Source organism: Podarcis tiliguerta (assembly GCF_965153285.1).
Source record: "Podarcis tiliguerta genome assembly, chromosome: Z".
Taxonomy (NCBI): domain Eukaryota; kingdom Metazoa; phylum Chordata; class Lepidosauria; order Squamata; family Lacertidae; genus Podarcis; species Podarcis tiliguerta.
Genome location: NC_139553.1, coordinates 7,273,282 through 7,294,174, shown reverse-complemented (window position 1 = coordinate 7,294,174; position 20,893 = coordinate 7,273,282). Strand labels below are relative to the sequence as shown.

The 20,893-nt window shown below is 43.8% G+C and overlaps 1 protein-coding gene across 5 annotated transcripts in view; it reads right to left on the bottom strand.

Annotated features, from left to right (window-relative positions):
- Nucleotides 1–20,893, bottom strand: part of ASTN2 (astrotactin 2) — a 656,733-nt gene that overhangs the window by 36,850 nt on the left and 598,990 nt on the right. For all 5 annotated transcript variants that reach the window (XM_083422898.1, XM_083422897.1, XM_083422899.1 and 2 more), the window contains one exon: nucleotides 10,289–10,430. In XM_083422898.1, coding sequence (XP_083279024.1) covers nucleotides 10,289–10,430 — 142 coding nt within the window. The remainder of the gene's footprint in view (nucleotides 1–10,288; nucleotides 10,431–20,893) is intronic.

Sequence of the window (20,893 nt, the reverse complement as noted above, 5' to 3'; positions counted from 1 at the left end):
ACACAGTGCATTTCCTTTTTGAAATCTCCTAGCCCACTGCCATCCAAACAACACAACCTTCCTTTTCTCTGCTGCCTGCAAAGGAGCAAAACGGCACTGGCCAAGGCAGTGAAGGCTTCCAAGATATTGTCTCCTGGAGGTAATGATGCATGACTGTATGATCACACCTTCCCCCAGCAGTGCCTCTTAGAAATGCTTGCACAGTGGAGCAGGTCAGCTCCACAGTGAAGTAGCCAACCTGGCCCAGCACAGAGAAATGTGCAGCAGGAGGTTGAAGGACTGAGGTCTCCCATGAGATAGCTTCTGCATTATTTCCAGTAACATGTAGGCCAGCGCTTGGCAGAAGCACCATAAATTAGGAAGGTCGTGCAGGAATGTAAATAAAGCAAAATGCTGGGATTTAATCTAACCTACAGCTAATGTAGTCTTGAAGCAGGAACTCTGTGGCAACTGACACTTCTCTTCCGCCTGTATTTTTGGAAGGAGAGGAGTGGGTTGCAGAAAGAGATGGAGTGGGGCATGACGTCTCCCTCTCCTGCAAAAAAAAAAAAAAATCCCAACTCCATTCTCTCAGCATCCAGTTTATGGCTCCAGTTCTAGGAACACTGAAGTAGGTTGAACAGGCTGACAACTCACAGAAGTGCATTGTTTAGAAGGAAGTGAGTGGAAAGGAACAGCCTCTCCTGGTATAGGGCAGCTCGCTTATGCACATGGTGGGCTGGGGCTCATGGGCACAGCATCTGTTTGAGGAAGGTCCCAACATCTCCAGGTAGGGCTGAGAAAGACTTCCTTGTCTGAAATCCCGGAGAGCTGTTGGCCAGTCAGTGTAGACATTACTGATCTTCCTTGGCTTATACAGCCTTCAACCTCAACCTAAAATGCTAAATACCCTGATATCTTTTTTGTTCCAACTCCAAAATACTGAAATTGATTTGGAAAAGGAGTATGGAGCACTGGGGTAATATGGCAAGGAATCGGAAGAGAAAGCAGGACATGGGGTACTATCTGTTCTTCTAATCTCTTTTAGCCCCCCCCCCAATACTGCTTAGCAGGGAGTGCTTTCTGGCAATGATTCCCCCCCCCCCCCACAATACCTGTTACCTAATTCTTTCAGCCAGAGGTGGCAAGGATTGAAGTTTTCTGAATGCAGAGCAGGAGCAGGTGGCCCGAGGATTTAGCCAGAAGGAGCTGACCTTTATGAGCCTTTTCTGCAGGAAGAGCCTCCATTTCTCATCCCAGGTAGACAACAGCCTAGCTAGCTTGTTCACAGGCATCTCTCAAATAATGGGCTAAGTAGAACAGAGGCCTTTAGAAGCCTCTGCTGCCCAACACAATGACCACTGCTTCCATTAAAGGAGGCCTAAGGGCTGGCATGCTGGGACCCAGTTTATGGGCCTCTCCAAGTACAAATAATTTACTACTGCTACTACTACTATAAATTTACTACTGCATACTGTTGGCAAGCTTACAGTTACATAGGAAGCTGAGTCAGATTGCTGGGTGCATCTAGTTCAGTAATATCTATGCTGACTGGCAACAACTCTCCAGGGTTTCACAGGAGTCCAACCTGGAGATGTCATGGATTGAACCTCAGACCTTCTGCAGGCAAAGCAGCACCCCCTCTACAGCTCATCCCCTCTCAGAGGTTCCCCCACTTCCAAAGAAACTGCAATTGAAAATAGAGGAGGTAGGGAGGGTCCAGGCCCTCATTGAGCAGAATAAGCTCAAATTCTGCAGGTCTGGCTTGCCACATTTTGAAGCAAGTAAAATTAAACCATCTGAAGAGTGGGAAAGAATGGTGCATAAGGTCATGAGTGGGTATGCATAGCATTGCACTGTTAGGACTTCCATTCCATTTACACATGTTATCTGTGTGATCTCCCCTTCCCTAGCTGATACTCGACACATGCTGCCTCTGACAGTGCAGGTGGAACACAGCCTATGTGGCTAGTAGTAATTGATGCAGCAGCTCTGGGGGAACCTGTTGCTCTCCATTATGTTACTGGGCTACAACTCCCATGAAACCCAGCCAACCAATGTTCAGGGATGCTGGAGTATGTAGTCATATTGAGGGACACAGGTTCTCCAAGCCCTAATCTACAGGTAAGACAGCTCCAATATGAAAGAGAACATATTTTTGCCAAACTGCTTTTTCATAAGAGAGAGTGAAAGAATGGGGGAGGGGAAGAGAATGATGTTCTTGTTTATTTCTTTAAAATGATAGATTCTAAAAAAGTAGAGAAATCAATCAGCCTCTGTTTGTTTGTTTGTTTTCAGAAACCTCAAGCCCAGCTTTGATCTGAGGAAGGAAATAGGCTTGGGGAAGGCAAGGGAAGGGAAGAGGGAAAGAGTCAGTCAGTTGCGCAGACTAATTACTTGAGGTAAGTCGAAGCAGGACGATTCAAATGGACCGTAGGTTAGATAATATTGATGGAATCCACATAAGTTTCTGAAGCAACCCCCTTCTGACTTTAGATCGTATTATTCAAATTGGGGCTGGGTTTGGGGGACAGGACAATACAGTCCAGCATGCCTGAGAGGTGGCTGCAAAACAAAAGTCTCCTGAGGGGGGAAAAAAGTTTCCTGAGGGAAAGGGAAGGGCTCTGGTGAAAGGTAGAGCATGTGTTTCTCTTTTCCTTACTGGTGAAAGCAAGTGGTGGAAGCAAATAAGCAATGGGGAAGTCATTTGGGAATAGGGAGGAAATGAGAGAGAGGCCAAAACAAAAACACACCTCTTGAGCCTCTGTTTCTGAGATGTTTGCAGAGGTTCAGAGCACAGCGCTGGCCTCACGTTCCACAGCTTAGGCTGTTGTCACTTTTGAAGTGTTGGGAAACTGGAGGAATCTATCCTTCCTTTTCAACTGTGTCTGATATGAAGCTCTCTCTCTCTCTGTATGTGTGTGAATGTTTATGGGCTGTATTTTGGACAGATTTTGGACAGCCACTGGAACTGTCATCCATCGATGCTTTTGGGGAGGGTGACACTTTTGAGAGGTGAAGGCAGCATCAACTGCCTTTTGGGTGCTGTGGGTTTTGCTGCAACAGAACTAACATCAAAGCACCTCTGGGAGTGGAGAGGCCTTCAGGATGTCTTGAGAGGGCTACTCATTTTTAGGACTGCACACATCTGTTTGATCCTGATGCCAGCATGCTCCTTTTCCTCAGTTCCTGCTCCCTCACTTCCTCTCACTATTGCCTCCAGATATCTCATGTACCCCTACTATTCCACTATTCTGCAGGCAGGACAAATGAATCAGTGCACTCAAAGGCAGCATACTTATCAACCAGTGAGAACCAAAAAGGTATCTGGATTATGGCCAACTAGGTTTTACTTAAGGTAGACCCACTGAAATTAAGTGACCTAAGTTAGCCATGTGCATTAATTTAAATGGGTCAAATCTGAGTGTGACTAATGTTGGTCCTCTGCTAGAGGTAATTTGCTAGGACAGGTGGCTATGTGCTTATTGCAATGTTCCAAAAAAAAGGTAAAAAAGAACAAATCTGTCTCTGTGTGTGTGTGTGTGTGTGTGAAGCACATTTAAATAGACAAGTGCAGCTGCAGCAATATCTTCCAGGATGCCACATTCAATTCACCTTCTCATTCAGTTCTCTATCCCATCCTCCCCCAACCATTAGTTGGCATTTTGTGGTCACTGAGGATGATTAGTCCACATTTGGCTGATTTGAAGCTGCCTCCCAAACACTCTTAGGTTCACCCTGCAAATCTTGGCATTTCCTCAAGCTCCCAGATGGTGCTAGGCACCAATTCCAATCACAGACAGCACAGCCAGAGGTTCAGGATGATGGGAATTGTAGTCTGGTGTAGATAATACTACAAAGGATGAACTGAATGCCCTGACACTATAATGCAGCTTCATGTATTTAGATATCCATATCTATTTCAGTGTTGAACCCTGTCCTTGAACCCGAGGTCTCCTCCTTAGACGAGGAAGGAGAGCAGAACCCTTCAGCAGATCTCCATGTTGCCAATGACCTTGAGAAGCCATCAGATCCAAACATCCCAACCCCAGGGCTGGACACCTCCACAAAAGCTGCCTGAGTTCATGGCTGGCTCTCAGACCCCTCCCCTCATCTCCCTCAAGGCTACAGAAGCAGAGGAAACAGTGAGCAGCAGCCCAAGTGCCTAGCTAGTTGCCTGTGAGGCTGTTTGGGAGGAAGGGGAGGTGCATGGAAGCATCTGCTTGGATCAGGGGCTGACCCAAAGCCATGAAAGGTGGAGTTCCTGAACTAGCTCTCAGTCTGGGTTGCTTCATTACTGAAGAGACATCTCTCACCCCAGCTCCAAGCTCCAGCCTTCCTGAACTGGGAAACTGACATTCTTTTATACCAGTTGTTGTCATCACAGAGCACAGCAGAGAACATGCCAAATGGTTTTAAAGATATTCCTTTTACGGCTGCCTCCACACCGGCTTCTTGGCCATTTGGCTCGTGGTAACACTAAGATTACTCTGAAGTGTTTTGCTTGTGATTTGATGTTGCCAGTGATAACAAGAACATTTGGCATGAAATAATTCCCTTTGGACACATTTAGCTTTTCAGCATCATCCATGAAGGGAGGACTGCCGTCAGAGGAAGAAAAAAGAGCACATACAGGAATGAAAGAGAAGGGTATGGCTATCAGTGGCTACTAGCAGTGGCAGAGAACAGGTGGGGGCAGGGCTGGCACATGTCCTGGGGGTGTGGCACACTGCCCCCAGGGGTGTGGCATGCATTTTGGGGGTGGGACACGCTGCCTGCAGGGGTGGGGTGCCCAGTGAAGGTGGGGTGGCAGCCGCGATGGAACCCTACCGGGATTGCGCTGCCAGGGGTGGTGTGCTCCCCCTGCACTCTTCTTCCTCCGCCAGTGGCTACTAGCCGCTATGGCTATCTTCTATATCCACTGTCAGAGGTGGCCTGCCTCTAAATATCAGTTGCTGGGAGTCACAAGTGGGCAGAGGCCTTTTGTACTCAGGTCTTCTTTGTGAGTTTTCCAGAGGCGTCTGTTTGGCCACTGTGATAACAGGATGCAGAACTATGAGGGGCCACTAGGCTGATCCAGCAGGGCTCTTACTGTGTACCTTTGTTCTTAGGACACCTTCGAAGGTGCCCAGGAGATAATTGGTTGTCTAACATATTTTGAGCCCCATTGGCTGCACACACTCTGTGTTGATGAAGAAGTTCAACAATGTGGTGTTCCTGTGAAAAGGTGAAGGGATTTGGGGAAATGATATATAATGAATCAAAAAGGATCCTTTTTGCCAGGAATAATGGGGACAGAAGTCCAAAAAAGCTGACAATTTATTTATGTACCCAACAACAGCAGCTAGAGCTTTATATGCACAGAGGTGGAAATAGGAAGGATTATCAACGAAGGGGAAATGGCTTATGAAACTGATGGACTCATGCTGAAATGGCGAAATTAACTGCCAAATTCAGAGGACATAATGACAAAGTAGAAATATATATATATATATATATATATATATATATATATATATATTCCAGTAGCACCTTAGAGACCAACTAGGTTTGTTCTGGGTATAAGCTTTCATGTGCACGCACACTTCTTCAGACACACACTTCTTCAGATACACACTTCTTCAGATACACACAAAAGCTTATACCCAGAACAAACTTAGTTGGTCTCTAAGGTGCCACTGAACATTTTTTATATATTTTTATATCTTTCGACTGCATCAGACAAACACAGCTATCTACCTGAATAATGACAAAGTGTTTAAGGAAGAATGGAGACCAGTGATGGGTTGTCTATCAATGCATGACCCATACATGAAGTTGCGGACAGGATTTGAAATAGATGTAGTGGATTACTGAAAGAACTAATGATAGTGAAGTTTAGATAATACAAAATATGTATTGTAAAACAGCTAATAAAAAGAAGCAACAAACATACATCAGGAAAGGAGGGGAGGCCAGTCAAGAAGAATTTTGTGCTGAAAAAAATGTATATGACGATAAATGTTTTGGAATATTTTAGGAGATTTAATAAAATAATAATATATATCTCTATATCTATATATATGGGACGATCATGTCAATGGCCTGAGTCAGCCAGGGTCTTGGCAGAACCACAAGTCATTTCAGCCAGAAAATCCCCCAGATTCCAGAATCATCTGGAAGCCCACTCAATCCACCAGCCTCCACAGATGGACCATCAGAACAGGTCCCCTACCCCTCCAGTAGGGATAAGCTGCAGAAAGCCTAAATCTCAAAAAGGAAGTGATCTGACCATGACAAGGGACTGATGTCAATACCCCCCCACTTTCAGATCATCTTCTTCCTGCCCAGTCAAGAAAACAACTGGGGCAATAATAACAAACCGAAACCAGCTAAGCAATGCCCCAACCTAAAAGTTTGTTAAGTCACCTCAGCTTTCGTAGCTGCAATCAGTCTGGCCCCACCCTCCTATGCCCTCCACCCAGGTGGAATAGGCCTGCAAGGCAGTAAGCAGGTCCCCAAGACTCATAGCTGAAAAGTTCCAGGGGTGTGGTGGGGGCAGGATGGAACAAGGGAGGCAGGCCCCTATTCCAAATTCCGTTCAGCTCTGTCACATGACTTAGCAACCCAGTGAAAGTTACACTGGCAAAAAGGACACGGTAAGCAAAACTATTTTCCATCTGCCAGGCTTGGGCCAGCTCAGTCTGAACAGAGTTTGGAACAGGGATAAGCTCCAGTGGCACAATTTACCCTAGTATAGTTTGTATTATTCTGACAGATAATGCACCATGAAGACTGATAGATTTAAAGAAAACTAGATATCTATAATAGATTGGAACACACACACAAACACATAACATTTCCATTTGTTGCTCCACCCACTTTTCTGCTCACTTTTGCCTCACCACTGACAAGTGGCCCCCAGAAGGAAATGTGGCCCTCAGGCTGAAATTGTTTCTATCTCCCTTCTGTATTCTGTTTATGGAATTTAAAAATGTTGTTGTTATCTGCCCTAAGAACATTGTTGCTGAGTGATATATATGGATAGAGTTAACAAATAAATAGTTCCAACAGGGGGGAATTAATTCTCATGCTACATGTATCATAAAGGGCAAGCCTACACTATGCTGCTTCCTTTCAATGTATTTGGGAGGGGAAAGGAAACAACTTCACCTCTTCCTCCTCCCCCTCCTTTTCTTGTACCTCTGGCAACTGAGGAGTCAGCAACAGACCCTCCAAGTGCCCCTAATGCCCAGGGACACCCCTGATTTAGAGAAGCCATCCTGATTTCTGATTTGATCCTGGAATGTCCTGCTTTTCCTTAGGATGTCCTTATTTTCATTGGAGAAATGTTGGAGGGTATGGAGTTATTTGACTCCCGAGGTGTCCGATGGCAATCCTATATAGGGAAGGGTTTGTTTTATTCATGCTTAATGTTTAATTATGTTTTTATATATGTTGGAAGCTGCCCAGAGTGGCTGGGGCAACTCAGTAAGATGTGTGGGGTATAAATAGTAAAACATGGGTAGGCAAACTAAGGCCCGTGGGCCGGATGCAGCCCAATCACCTTCTAAATCTGCCCCGCAGATGGTCCGGGAATCAGTGTGTTTTTACATGAGTAGAATGTGTCCTTTTATTTAAAATGCATCTCTGGGTTATTTGTGGGGCATGGGAATTCGTTCATCCCCCCAACCCCCCCCCCCAATATAGTTTGGCCCCCCACAAGGTCTGAGGAACAGTGGACTGGCCCCCTGCTGGAAAAGTTTGCTGACCCCTGCAGTAAAATTATCTTTACGGAATGGGATGTCCCTATTTTCAACGGAGAAATGTTGGAGGGTATGACGCAACTGATAGCGACTGAACAATTTACTAGAAGCAAATCACTGCCAGGTTGTGCTGTGTTTTCCACATTCATGCTGGGCACCTTTTCAGAACAGCCTAACTCTTAATATATACAATCAGAAGGGTTTTGTGTGTGTGTGTGCACACGTGCGTGCGTGCGCGTACACACACACACGCCTTTTTAAAAAGGAAACATTAAAAATTATTAAATGGCAAGCACGCGTTAGAGCTGCCGTGCCTCGTAAACCAAAGTGTAATAAAGCCATTTCCTTTTTAAAGATCATGTCAACATATGTAATAGAGTTTGTGGGGGAGGCCTGAGAGTGGTGCTGGTGGGAGCCAATGGTTGTGGAGTTGGCTAGAGGTGCAGAAGGAAAGTATTAACAAAGCCCGAAAAGTTTGCCAGCGGTGGTAGATTTGCCAGTTCACAGGTTTAATTGCCTTTGCGGTTCCAAGCAGGGGGGAGAATTATTCGTTCCAACAATGGGTTTTAATTATCCGAGGCTGCTCTGATATTCTCCTATTGTTTTCCAGGGTTGTCCCCCACCCCTTCCAAACATCTTTCCAGTCTAATGTTTCATTCTGTGCTTCATGTCTTAAATCTCAGGCAAATTAAAGCACTCTTCTCTTCCATCAACCCCTGCCCCCAATATTTTACCAGGCAAGTTGTAAGAAAAATGATAGTCATAGCAGAAGGCTAATGCAGGGGGCCATATCTCTGGACACCTAGATTCCTGGACTTGTTTTCCAAACATCAGAAGTGTCCTGCTAGATCAGACCAGTGGCCCATCTAGTCGAGCATCCTGTTCTCACAGTGGCCACACAGATGCTTCTTGAGAGCCTGAAAGTAGGACCTGAGCACTACAGCATTTTCCCCACTTGGGATTCCAAGCATTCAAAGATGCACAGACTCCAACAGGGGAGGTAACCCATTTTAGTGAGAGGATTGTCCAAACTGACAAAGCTTTTGACCTTAGCACCCAAGGCACTACTGAGCTGAAATCCATCCCCAGGTTGCAGGCTGCAAATTTGGCAGGTGCATTTTAGCAATTTTGGTTGAAGGACAGGAGTGATTTGAGGTGGAACAGAAGTCCCCCCAGCACCACATACTGGGTCCATTCTCTCAGGAGAGACCACAGCCAACAAAAACTGGTGCTTCCCTGATCCAAACTAACAAGACAGCCCAGAAGGATGCCACAGTCAATGGTATCAAAGGTCACTAAGAGCTCCATTCGAAACAACAGGGTCACATACCCCACATTCATTTACTGGTGTAAATCGTCTATGACCAGGGCTGTTTCCATGCCATACCATGAGCAAGCTGCTTGGAGGATACATCAAGAAAGTATCCAAATCAACACACTCAGATGGTGTTAGATGCCTATATCCATCTTTGAATCTGCCTAATCTGTGGCATTAAATTTAGAAAGGATATGAGTGGTTTTTATTTGCATAATGCAATGCAAACTGGTCCCTTGGCTCTTTGAGGGCTCTCTTTATTATCTAACCAGGGCTGACCCACCCATGAGGCAAGGTGTGGCAACTGCCTCAGGTGGCAGGATCCATAAGACAGCAGATCCTGAGGTAGATCTCTATTCCCCCCTTCCCATTTTCCTCATTTAGATTTTCACTCATCCCTTCTTCCCCGGCAGGGAGAGGAGAGCCCCAATTTGTGGTTCTCCTCAGGTGCCAAAATGTCTTGGGCCAGCCTTGTATTTAACTCCTAACTCAATGGCTCTTCATTACAGAAAAGATTTATGATGGCTGGCATTCTGCAGATGCAATGATGACAGAGAAGTAAGCTTGCTTTGCTGCCATCATTGTCACATAGTAAGTCCTATACTGGCTTTCTGTACATATTCAGTTGCAATCATCAAAGCTTTCCTCCACCACTGGCCATTTCATAGTCTGCAGCTCTCTGGAGTACCAAGGAGCTGACTTGACTGTGATTGGATTAAGAACCCAAGGGAACAATTGCATTGATAGTTTTAGGGTTAAGTCTATTTTACTGTAAACCACTTTTCAATTTATTTTGAGGGGGAAAGTGGTTCATTTCTAATTTGAAAAGTGAACAACAGGACAGTTGCTTCTTTTCAGCCCTTTGTCGCTACTGCCATACAGAAAGTGGTTGCTGGTGCCCATTGGGACTGGTAGGGCGGAAGGCAGGGAGGCCAACAGTAGGTGGAGCCTAAGAAATGGCAGGCAGAGCCAGAGTCCATTAGAGGTAGAGGCAATTAATTTTGCTTTTGTTCACATCTTTCTCCCTTCTACAAAGCTGGGACAAGGAGGAGGAAGCTGAGAGGAAGCACCACCCCTTGAACTAGTTGTCAGTAAGAAACAGACAGATGGTGACTGGCTAAGGACAGACTGAGGTTGGGTTGGGCAGTCTCCAATCCATACAGACTTTGAAATGCGAGAAGTAATGTGCACAAGACACTGGACGATCTTTTCCCCACGCCCCACGACTCCACCACATCTCCTTCCTTACTTGTACAATCCATCAGGCTCCAGACACTTGAAAATGACGGAGTAGAGGCTTGTGTCAGGGATATCTCCATGGCTCCTTCCAGCAGCCACACAGGCAGCTCCAAGACCAGAGAGCAAATCATCAGCAAAGCTCAAGGACTCTCCTGCAGGCCAAAGAAAAGAAACACCTGAGAAACATTCATTTATTTACTTGACAGAGAAAACATATGCATGTGGTGGAGGAAGTGGTGAGGAATTGGTTGTTGTTGGGTTTGTTTTTCTCCCCCATCTCCTGTAACTCTGGAACCTGAGGTCACTCAACTGAACCCATGAGCAGCAGATTCAAGACTGACAATACAAGGGACTTTTCCATACACTGCAGATTGGAATTTATGGAAATGACTTGCATGAGCTGAGTGGTAGTGTGTGCACTTTGCACACGTGTTGTCTTAAGGCTAGGAAAGACTTCCTGCCAGGAACCCTGGAGTACTGCAGCCCACCAGTGATGATTTAGGCTGCATTCACATGATAGTTTATTCCATTTTCATGACTTTTCCTTAAATGTTAAGTTCTGAATTATATTCTAACTTTAACACAATGTAAAAGCCACTTTTGGGAACAATAGTGGAATACAGTGCAAGCAGAGTGCTCCTTTCAATGTTATGTGCATCCTGAAAAATAAATAGGAATGAATACTCAGTGTAGATGTGATATGGAAGATCAGTAAGGTTCAGCTCGGCCCTGAGACAATTTAAAAAGCAGTTGAGGGGCACATGTTTGCATAAATAAGTGTTGAAAAGTGGATTTTACATAAAGCAACTGTCAAGCCAGTCCCCCCCCCCCCCTGCATGGCTTTGCAAATGGTCAAAAATAACTTTTGTGTATGCAGGAGTACTTCTGGATCACGCCCTGTGTTCTTTCGGCTTCATATATAAATTGGCAGCTTCCAGAGCTGGACATGTTAGTGGCACAGTAGGATTGCATGTCGAGGGAGAGAACAGTCAGCATTTTGGGCATCCTGGAGTAACAAGAAACTCATTCCTTAGCTCTGAACATCTATTGTGAGTCAGGCTTTGGCTCTGACAGCGAAAATCAGAATGGCTCTTGTGCCTATCCTCCTTTCTTTACTTTCTTCTCAACCTGATCAAAGACTCAAAAGTGCATAAGAAATGCCGAAGTCTTTGGTATAAAACACGCAAACCAGCCTATTGGTGCGACAAACCAGCAATCCATAAAGCCAGGAGCTGATTTTACAGGTGGTGGCAGTGGCAATAACAAAACATGGACATGCAAACATTATTTTCATAAAAAGCCACATGCGGGTAACAAATTTCTCCTGCCAGAGGAGAAACAGAACATTTATTCTTTCCCTAAAGAAACCAAAAGGCAAAGTTAGTCATCTTAATGCCTCTTGCAAGTCCCCAAATGGCACCATTGCGATGCTGTTTCCATCACACCACTGTTTGCTCCAGCAGTTTGAAGAAGCAAGTCTAGACCAAAATTTGGGAGTAGCAGAAATGATTGGCCTGAAGTGATGCCTGGTGAATAGGAAAGCGCACTGAGGCTGGACACTATTGTTGCATGTGTTGCCTTTATTCCTCTAGAACTGTGTGGCGGAAGCCTGTGATCCTCTGGATGTTGCTGGACTCCAACTTCTATCAACCCTGACCTTGCCAACTGAGGCTTATGGGAGCTGGAGTCCTGACAACATCTGGAGGGTCACAGGTTTTCCATCTGTGGTCTAGAAAATTGATACTGGCTCCAGTTTCGAAGGGGCTCTTGGCAAAGATTTTCTTGGTGGGACCTTAGCCATGGAAATTACCTGGTGATAACTGCCATGATAACTGCATTGCTTCAGGGCATTCTGGTAAATTTAAGTTTGCTTGCTGCTGCTAGGCAGAGGTGGTAGAGGGCAGATGCCAGCACCTCTGATGCCCTGGAAGATGCCCAAGGAAGCTGAGAGCTGATATTGGGCCTAAATACTAAACTTGACTCAAGTGTAGGATAGGTTGCATACCCTCCAACATTTTTCCGATGAAAATAGGGACGCCCCATTCCAGAGTGATAATTTTACTATTTATATCCCACACATCTTACTGGATTGCCCCAGCCACTCTGGGCAGCTTTGGGGGCAACCCAGTAAGATGTGTAAATAGTAAAATTATCATTCTGGAATGGGACGTCCCTATTTTTGGCAGGGAAATGTCAGAGGGTATGAAAACACAGTTTTTTCATGAGAAACAGTAGGATAGACAAAGTTTGTTGATTGTGGCTAACTTTGTGTGTAGACCAATTCAAGGACCAGTGGTGGGAGTTACTCTAGCAAATAGGAGTGTATACATAGCTTAAGTCCTGCCAATGAAGTAGGGTGATTGGGGGGAAATTCCCTCTTCTTATTTTTTCCCATACACTATTTTTTTTTTAGCTTTTTGCTTCATTTTGAAATTTAGAAGCAGCAGTGAGATTAACACGATGACCGCAACTACTACTATTACTACAACAGTAATAGCAAGCGATCCTTTGCCTAACACAGTGGTTTTCAAACAGTGTGCTGTGGCACCCTGGGGTGCCTTGAAGGATGGTCAGGGGTGCTGCGGGCAACACTGGCCTCTGTCCCTCTTTCCTTCCCTCCTTCTTCTGGTGCCCTCTCATGTCTCTGCTTCCAAAAGGCTTGCTTAGCTGTTTGTTGCAGCAGCCCAGGCTACAAGCTCCCCAGGTGAATGGTGCCTCTGGGGCTGGCCAGGGGTGCTGGTTGCCAGGAGCTGAGGCAGCCGGCATAAGCAAGCAAGTGGACAAGGGAGCCCAGCAAGTCAGTTCACCAGCCCCTGCTGTTAGGAATGGACAGACAAGTGGGAGCCAGAGGGCCAGGCAGGCAGGCAGGCACTGTGCTGACCTTTTTTGTGCTTGCTGTGTGCAAGGCCTGCCTGGAAGCTGAGTGCCCAGTGCTGAAGGGGAGCCTTTCCACCATGCAGACCAGGCAGCGCACACTGATACTACTGCTGCCTCCCAAGGTAAGGTGCAGGCCTCACGTTCACCTTCGGCCAGTCTCCATCGGGTCACTAAGGCTGGAGCATCCTCTCCCCATGCCCTTATGGGGCAGTGTGAGGAGGCACCTCTCTTTAGGGTGGGAGGGGGCAGCTCAGAGACCAGGGGCAGCAGCAGCAGCTGCCCAGAGGACTCCCAAGCAGAGGGGAGAGGAGAGGAGACTGAGGCAACACTCCACAAGGGAGGGTGTTCGAAAAAGGCTGAGAGGCTGCCAGCTCTGCAGGCAAGGGGTGACATAACTGGGCTCCTGGGCCCCACAGGGGTGCCACAGAAAGAATATAGTTGGTCAAGGAAGCCGTGGACTCAAAAAGGTTGAAAACCTCTGGACATAATGAACTTAAGGAGAAAAGCCTATATGGATAAATAAATATATTGGTAGGTCTGACACAGGCATGATCATATTTCAGCCCCAATGAAGCTGTAATGGAGAACAGGCACATGCCTGCATTGGGGAGGAGGGGAGGCTGTCAATTCCCTCTCCTTCCAGGAAAGGAAAACACGGCAGAATTGTCAAGAGGCACAAATAGGCATAAATGGTGAGGACTGGGAGGGTGGAAGGGGGGGGGCACTTAGGACTTCAGCCCCCTCTCCCTCCCCCAAATGACAGCCCTTTGTGAGGTGCAAAGGAGGGAGGCAGTGGAAAGGAAGGTGAGTAAGAATTGTTTCCATTTTGCTCCTGCCCAGTTTGGTTCTTTCTTTGCTCAGGAAACACCTGGTCTTAGGAGATCCATAAAAATACGTCACATGTGGTGTGTGTTCAATGCACCCTTCCCTTCTCCCAGTTTTCCACCTCAAGGTGTTAAGACTGGAGAGGGGGGATTCTGGGGTTGGTGGCTTGCTCGAACTAGCCCACCTTGCCTTGAACCTTGCAAAAATTCAGTTCCCAGGCTGCAGCTCTGGATGACAAGTCTGCAATGAGATGCCTGTTGTGAATTTATAGAACGTGCACACAAAGGCTGTGTACACACCCTACATTTAAAGCACATCCCCTCCCACTAAAAAGAATCTTGGGAACTGTAGCTTACCCCTTCACAAAGCTACAGTTCCCAACATCCTAAACAAGCTACAGTTTCCAGGAGTCTTTGGGGAAAGTCATGTGCTTTAAATGTGTGGTGTTTTTGTAGCCAACAAAAAAGGGGAGACAATAGAGTTGGAAGGGGGTATGCAAGGGGCCATCTAGTCCAACCCCTTCCAATGCAGGAATCACTGCAGGGGGTTGGACTAGATGACCCTTTGGTGCTTTTCCAACTCTACACTTCTATGATTCTACAATAACCTACAAGGAGGAAATTCAAACTCTGCTATTGTTAAATTATTACATTTTGCCCCACCTATCCTCAAGGAGCTCCAGGCATGGTTCTTCCCCACTTCCTGACAATTTTAGCCAAACCACATACACATTTGTGGGAATGGACTGGCGGTCACTGACCAGGACCAAAACTTTAGGGTCACAGTGGCTAGCTTCATATGAATCGTAGAGTTGAAAGGGACCCAAGAGTCATCTAGTCCAAACCCCTGCAATGCAGGTATGGTGTTCGTACGGAGCCCCCGGTCGTCTCATGGATTATTGACCTGTACACCACTAATCCGCTGCCACCAACCAGGTCCTCCCCGGTAAATCACTTAGTCTCAGTCAGGTTCTTAAGTTAATAATGAAGATTGTGGTTTATTGCAAACACAAATAAACTTTAAATGCATTCGAAACGCTGTTACCCTTTTCCCTCTTAGTCTTATTTTATTCTGTCTCTTAACTCTTCTACCTCCCCTCACACAAGAACCAACTGCATTAACTGTCTCTCTATTTCCATCTGTCTGCCAACTGCTTTCCCAACTGCCTTTTCCCAACCAACCAACTAACTAGCTAAACCTTGGGCTAAGCCCTTTTATAAACAGGTAGGCTCCACCTCCGGCTTTTCTTTTCTTTTTCCAATTGATATTTATTAAGTTTTCATAGTATAATATAAGCCAAACATAACAAAGAAACAACAAGACAACAACAACAAAGATACAATAAAGAAAAAGAAAAAAAAACAAAAAAAAAAAACACCTTAACACATAACAAGAAATTAACACATAATATAACAACGGTTAAAAGCAACTTCACTTTTCAAAATAGATCTTGCATTAGCTTTTTCCTGGACTTCCCCGTACCTCCCTCCTTTGTATTCCATTTCCATTGTTCGATCAGCAAATCCTTTCCCTCTTTTACTTTCATCTCCCTTCTTATCTTAATATTTTGGCTTTACCCTTCCCTCTCTTTTACACTATTTTTTCCATTTACTTCTTCGTTTTTTACAGAAAGCCCCTTAATCAAAATCCAGCATCGTTCTAACATTCATTAATTTTACAATATTTCTGTAAATAATCCTTGAATTTCTTCCAATCTTCTTCCACCTGATCTTCTCCCTGGTCTCGAATTCTGCCGGTCATTTCTGCCAGTTCTATGTAGTCTATCACCTTCATCTGCCATTCTTCCACGGTGGGTAGTTCTTGGGTTTTCCAATACTGCGCAATCAGCATTCTTGCTGCTGTTGTGGCATACATAAAAAAGGTTCTGTCCTTTCTTGGCACCAATTGGCCGACCATGCCCAGGAGAAAGGCCTCCGGTTTCTTGAGGAAAGTATATTTAAATACCTTTTTCATTTCATTATAGATCATTTCCCAAAAGGCCTTAATCCTTGGGCACGTCCACCAAAGGTGAAAGAATGTACCTTCTGTTTCTTTACATTTCCAACATTTATTATCAGGCAACTTATAAATTTTTGCTAGCTTGACTGGTGTCATGTACCACCTGTATATCATTTTCATAATATTCTCTCTTAAGGCACTACATGCCGTGAATTTCATACCGGTGGTCCATAACTGTTCCCAGTCAGCCATCATTATATTATGTCCAACATCCTGTGCCCATTTGATCATAGCAGATTTCACTGTTTCGTCCTGCGTATTCCATTTCAACAGCAAGTTATACATTCTTGACAAAGTCTTAGTTTTGGACTCTAACAGTTCTGTTTCCAATTTTGATTTTTCCACCTGGAAGCCCACTTTCCTATCTAGTTTATATGCCTCCATTATTTGGTGATAGTGAAGCCAGTCACACACTTTATTTTTTAGCTTCTCAAAACTCTGTAATTTCCATTTTTCTCCATCTTGTTCTAAAATCTCCCAATATTTCGGCCATTTGTCCTCCATATTAAGCTTTTTAAGGGCCTTCGCTTCCATTGGTGACAACCACCTTGGAGTTTTACTCTCAAGTAGATCTTTATACCTTATCCAGACGTTAAACAGTGCTTTCCTTACAATGTGAATCTTAAACATTCTATGCACTTTAACCTTCTCATACCATAAATATGCATGCCAGCCGAAAGCATTATTAAACCCTTCTAAGTCCAAAATATCAGTATTTTCCAGAAGTAGCCATTCTTTCAGCCAGCAAAAAGCTGCTGATTCATAATAAATTTTCAGGTCTGGCAGGGCAAAGCCTCCTCTTTCTTTTGCATCTGTTAATATTTTAAATTTTATTCTTGGCTTTTTGCCCTGCCAGACAAATCTGGAAATATCTTTCTGCCACTTCTTGAAACAGTCCATTTTATCAATAATTTGCAGTGTTTGGAACAAAAATAACATTCTCGGCAATACATTCATTTTTATCACAGCAATACGACCTAACAGTGATAGCTTCAGATTTGACCAGACTTCAAAGTCCCTTTTCACCTCCGACCAGCATTTTTCATAATTATCTTTAAATAGGTTCCCGTTCTTAGATGTCATATTAATCCCCAAATACTTCACCTTCTTAACCACAATCAAACCTGTCTCCTTCTGAAACCTTTCTCTCTCCTTTTCAGTTAAATTTTTCTCCAAAACCTTTGTTTTTAATTTGTTTAATTTAAATCCTGCCACTTGACCAAATTCTTCAATCAGTTCTAAGACCCTTTTAGTACTAGTTTCTGGCTCCTGCAATGTCAATACAAGGTCATCTGCAAATGCTCTCAATTTATATTGTTTAGCTCCGACCTGTATACCCTTGACCAATTGGTCCCTTCTGATCATGTTCAAGAGGACCTCCAGGACCGATATGAAAAGCAGTGGAGAGATTGGGCAACCTTGACGTGTACCTTTCTCTATCTTAAATTCCTCCGTCACTACGTTGTTAACAATTAATTTTGCTTTCTGTTCTGAGTATATTGCCCCTATACCATTCTCAAACTGCTGGCCTACCCCCATCCCCTGGAGATTTTTCTTCATAAAACTCCAAGAAATATTGTCAAAGGCTTTCTCCGCGTCCACAAAAATTAGAACAGCCTTTGTATTAATGTTCTCTTGTAATAATTCCAAAATATCAATTACATTTCTTGTATTATCAGACAGGTGTCTGCCCGGGAGAAAGCCTGCCTGATCTTTGTGAATCTCTTCCATTAAAACTGATTTTAATCTCTTAGCCAGAATGTCAGCAAAAATTTTATAATCCACATTTAATAATGATATTGGGCGGTAGTTCCTCAGTTGTAATTTTTCAGCCTCTGTCTTTGGTATAAGAGATATGTATGCCTCTTTCCACGTCTCTGGTGCCTTTTTCCCTTCCAATATCTCATTACAAACTTCCTTTAAAGGATGTATCAACCAATCTTTCAAAGATTTGTAATATCTGGAAGTCAGTCCGTCCGGTCCTGGGGACTTCCCCAATTGCATATTCTGAATGGCACTCTCCACCTCCTGTTCAGTTATTTTATAGTTCAACTTCAATCTATTTTCTTGAGAGATTCTTTGTAATCCATTCATTTTCACAAATTGTTCTATATCTTTCTCTTTCTGGGGTTTTTGCGTATATAGTTGTTTAAAATAATTCTGAAAACATTTTCTGATCTCTACTGGGTTTTGTACAATCCTTCCATTAACTTCCAAATTTGTAATAGTGTTTAACTTCTGTCTTTTTCTCATTTGCCATGCTAAGAGTTTCCCACATTTATTAGCCGATTCAAATGTCCTTTGCTTCATTTGTCTTATCTTCCATTCAATCTCTTGGTTTATTATTTTCATATATTGTATTTGATATAGTTTTATTTCTTTCAATATTCCTTGCGACTTTGGATTGGCTCTCAATTTCTTCTCGCTTTCCTTTATTTTCCCCAAAATTCTCTCTTTCTTTTCATTTTGTATTCTCCTTTTTAATGCATTTTGTTGTATCAGAAAACCTCTCATAACGGCCTTGCTTGCGTCCCATATCACTCTTTTTTCAACTGAAGTATTCATGTTAATCTCAAAGTAGTCTCTCAAGGTTTGTTGGGCCTTCTTTGTTATTTCTTCATCTCTAAATAGATTGTCATTCATCCTCCATCTGAAGGATCCAATTGGTGTTAAGTTCATTTCCAATCTCACCGCATTATGGTCAGAGCAGGTTTTAGGGCAGATTTCCGCTTTTTTAGTCTTTGGTGCCATACTTCTAGTAATCCATATTTGGTCAATTCTTGTCCATGTCATTTTGGCTTCAGAAAAGAAGGTTCCCTCTCTTTCTAGGGGATTCTTTGTTCTCCAAATATCAATCAAATCCAAGTTATCCGTCAGTTCAAAAAAAGTCTTTGGTAATCTACCATCTTTAGTAATTACCTGCCTCTGAGCTTTATCCATGTTCGTAGAAACCACACCGTTCATATCTCCCATCAGGATAACATTATAGTCCAGATAATCTGTCAAAATGTCATGCAACTTCTTAAAGAATTCTGATTTCCCTTCATTTGGTGCATAAACCCCTATTATCAAAAATTTCTCTCCATGTATTTGAATTTCAATCGCCACATATCTTCCTTGGTCATCTTTAAAAATAAATTTTGGTGATAGGCTCTCCTTTGCGTAGATCACCACTCCTCTTTTCTTCACTCTGTCCGATGATATAAATTCTTGGCCCAATCTTTTATTAATTAGTAGTTTCCTGTGTAGCCTAGTCACGTGAGTTTCCTGCAAACAAATCAAGTCCACTTGTTCCTTTTTTAACAAATGAAAAACCTGTTTCTTTTTTCGAGGAGAGTTCAGTCCATTACAATTCCAACTTAATAGTTGCAAAGACATATTGTAGTTATTTTCCCACTCCTCCTACTGCTCCCAACGCTTCTTCCTCTTCTGTCAGTGGTGCCGCCTTCCCCAAATTGTCCACTCCAAAAAGGATTCTTGCTCTGTCTATTATTCCTCTCCCTGGGACTCGTTGCTCCTTCCCAAGACCCTTCTGCAGGTCCTCACCGTAGTCCTTTATGAATCTATCTTTATCATCCACTGACTTTATCTTTATCTTTTTGCCTTTAAAGCTAAAAGATAAGCCTTGTGGGAATTCCCACCTGAAGGCAATGTTGTTACTCTTCAGTAGGGCCACCAAGTCTCTGTAGTTAGCTCTGAGCTCCAAAAGAAATTTGGGGATATCCTTGAAAATTTCCACCTTAAAATGGTGTATCTTCAGGGCCTTCTCAAAGTGAAGGCCCAAAATCCTGTCTCTCTCCTCTTTCGTCCTTAGAGTAATCAGACAGTCTCTCACTTTGTTCTTCCTCCCTCCTCTTCCTAGCCTGAAAGCACTCACAATTTTAAATTCTTCTTTTTCCAAATCCAAGTTCCAAAAGTCTGCAAATTCCTTCATAAGAAAGTCACTTAATTTGTCTTGTTCAAGTTCAGGCACAGATCTTAATCTAAGATTAGTCTCCTTGTCTTTCAGGTCATACATAGACAGTGTTAGCCTGTGGTCCACCAGCTGTCTATGTATCGTTGGTATCTCTTGTCTTACCTCTTGTCTTGTAGCCTCAGCAATCACTTTCGCTTCCTCTGCTATTTTTCTAGCAGCAGTTGACTCCTGTAGTACTTTCTCAATTTTTTCAGTATTAATCGTCACTTTCTGGCCCAAAGTATTGATACTTGCAGTATTCTGATCAATTTTGCATGAAGCATCTACCACCTTTTTATTTGTTTGGGCTACTTCCAAAGTTAAATTTTTCAAAGACTCCTGGACATTGTCCAAGGTTTCCTGAATTTTAACCAGTCCTGCAGCCAAAACTTCTTCCGTAGACATGCCTTTAGCTTTAGTCTGCGGTGGAGCTCCCCCTGAAGGGCCAGATACTGATGCTCTTCTTTTTTCAAAAGATTTGCCCGACCTTGTTATTCTTTCCTGAGGCTCCAACTTTTCTGCCATACCACAACACCAGATTAATTCAAGGTCAAATCACAGCTGTGTAAATCCAAGAGTAAAACTCAGTTCCGCAAAAGCATAAACAGTGGAGATTCAGCAGAAACATAAACAATGGAAAATTCCTCTGGATCAGTTCAATAGTAACAGTTACTAGCCTCCACTAGGGGGACACAGTTCATTTGTTGCCTCCGTAAAATATTTCTCCTTCCTCTGTGCCCCCCCCCCTTCTATAAAATTAACAGTATCAATATTCACTTTAGTCCCAGGCAGTATCTATCCAAATCAGAAACACAATATCCCTTCTTACGAAAAAAAGAAGGTCTCCAGCAACCTGTTCCCAGGCTTCAGATCGGTAGTTTTAAGTCCAATTAGCCTCCTTCACTGCAGGGAATCAGTCCTTTAATTCTCCCCCCTCCT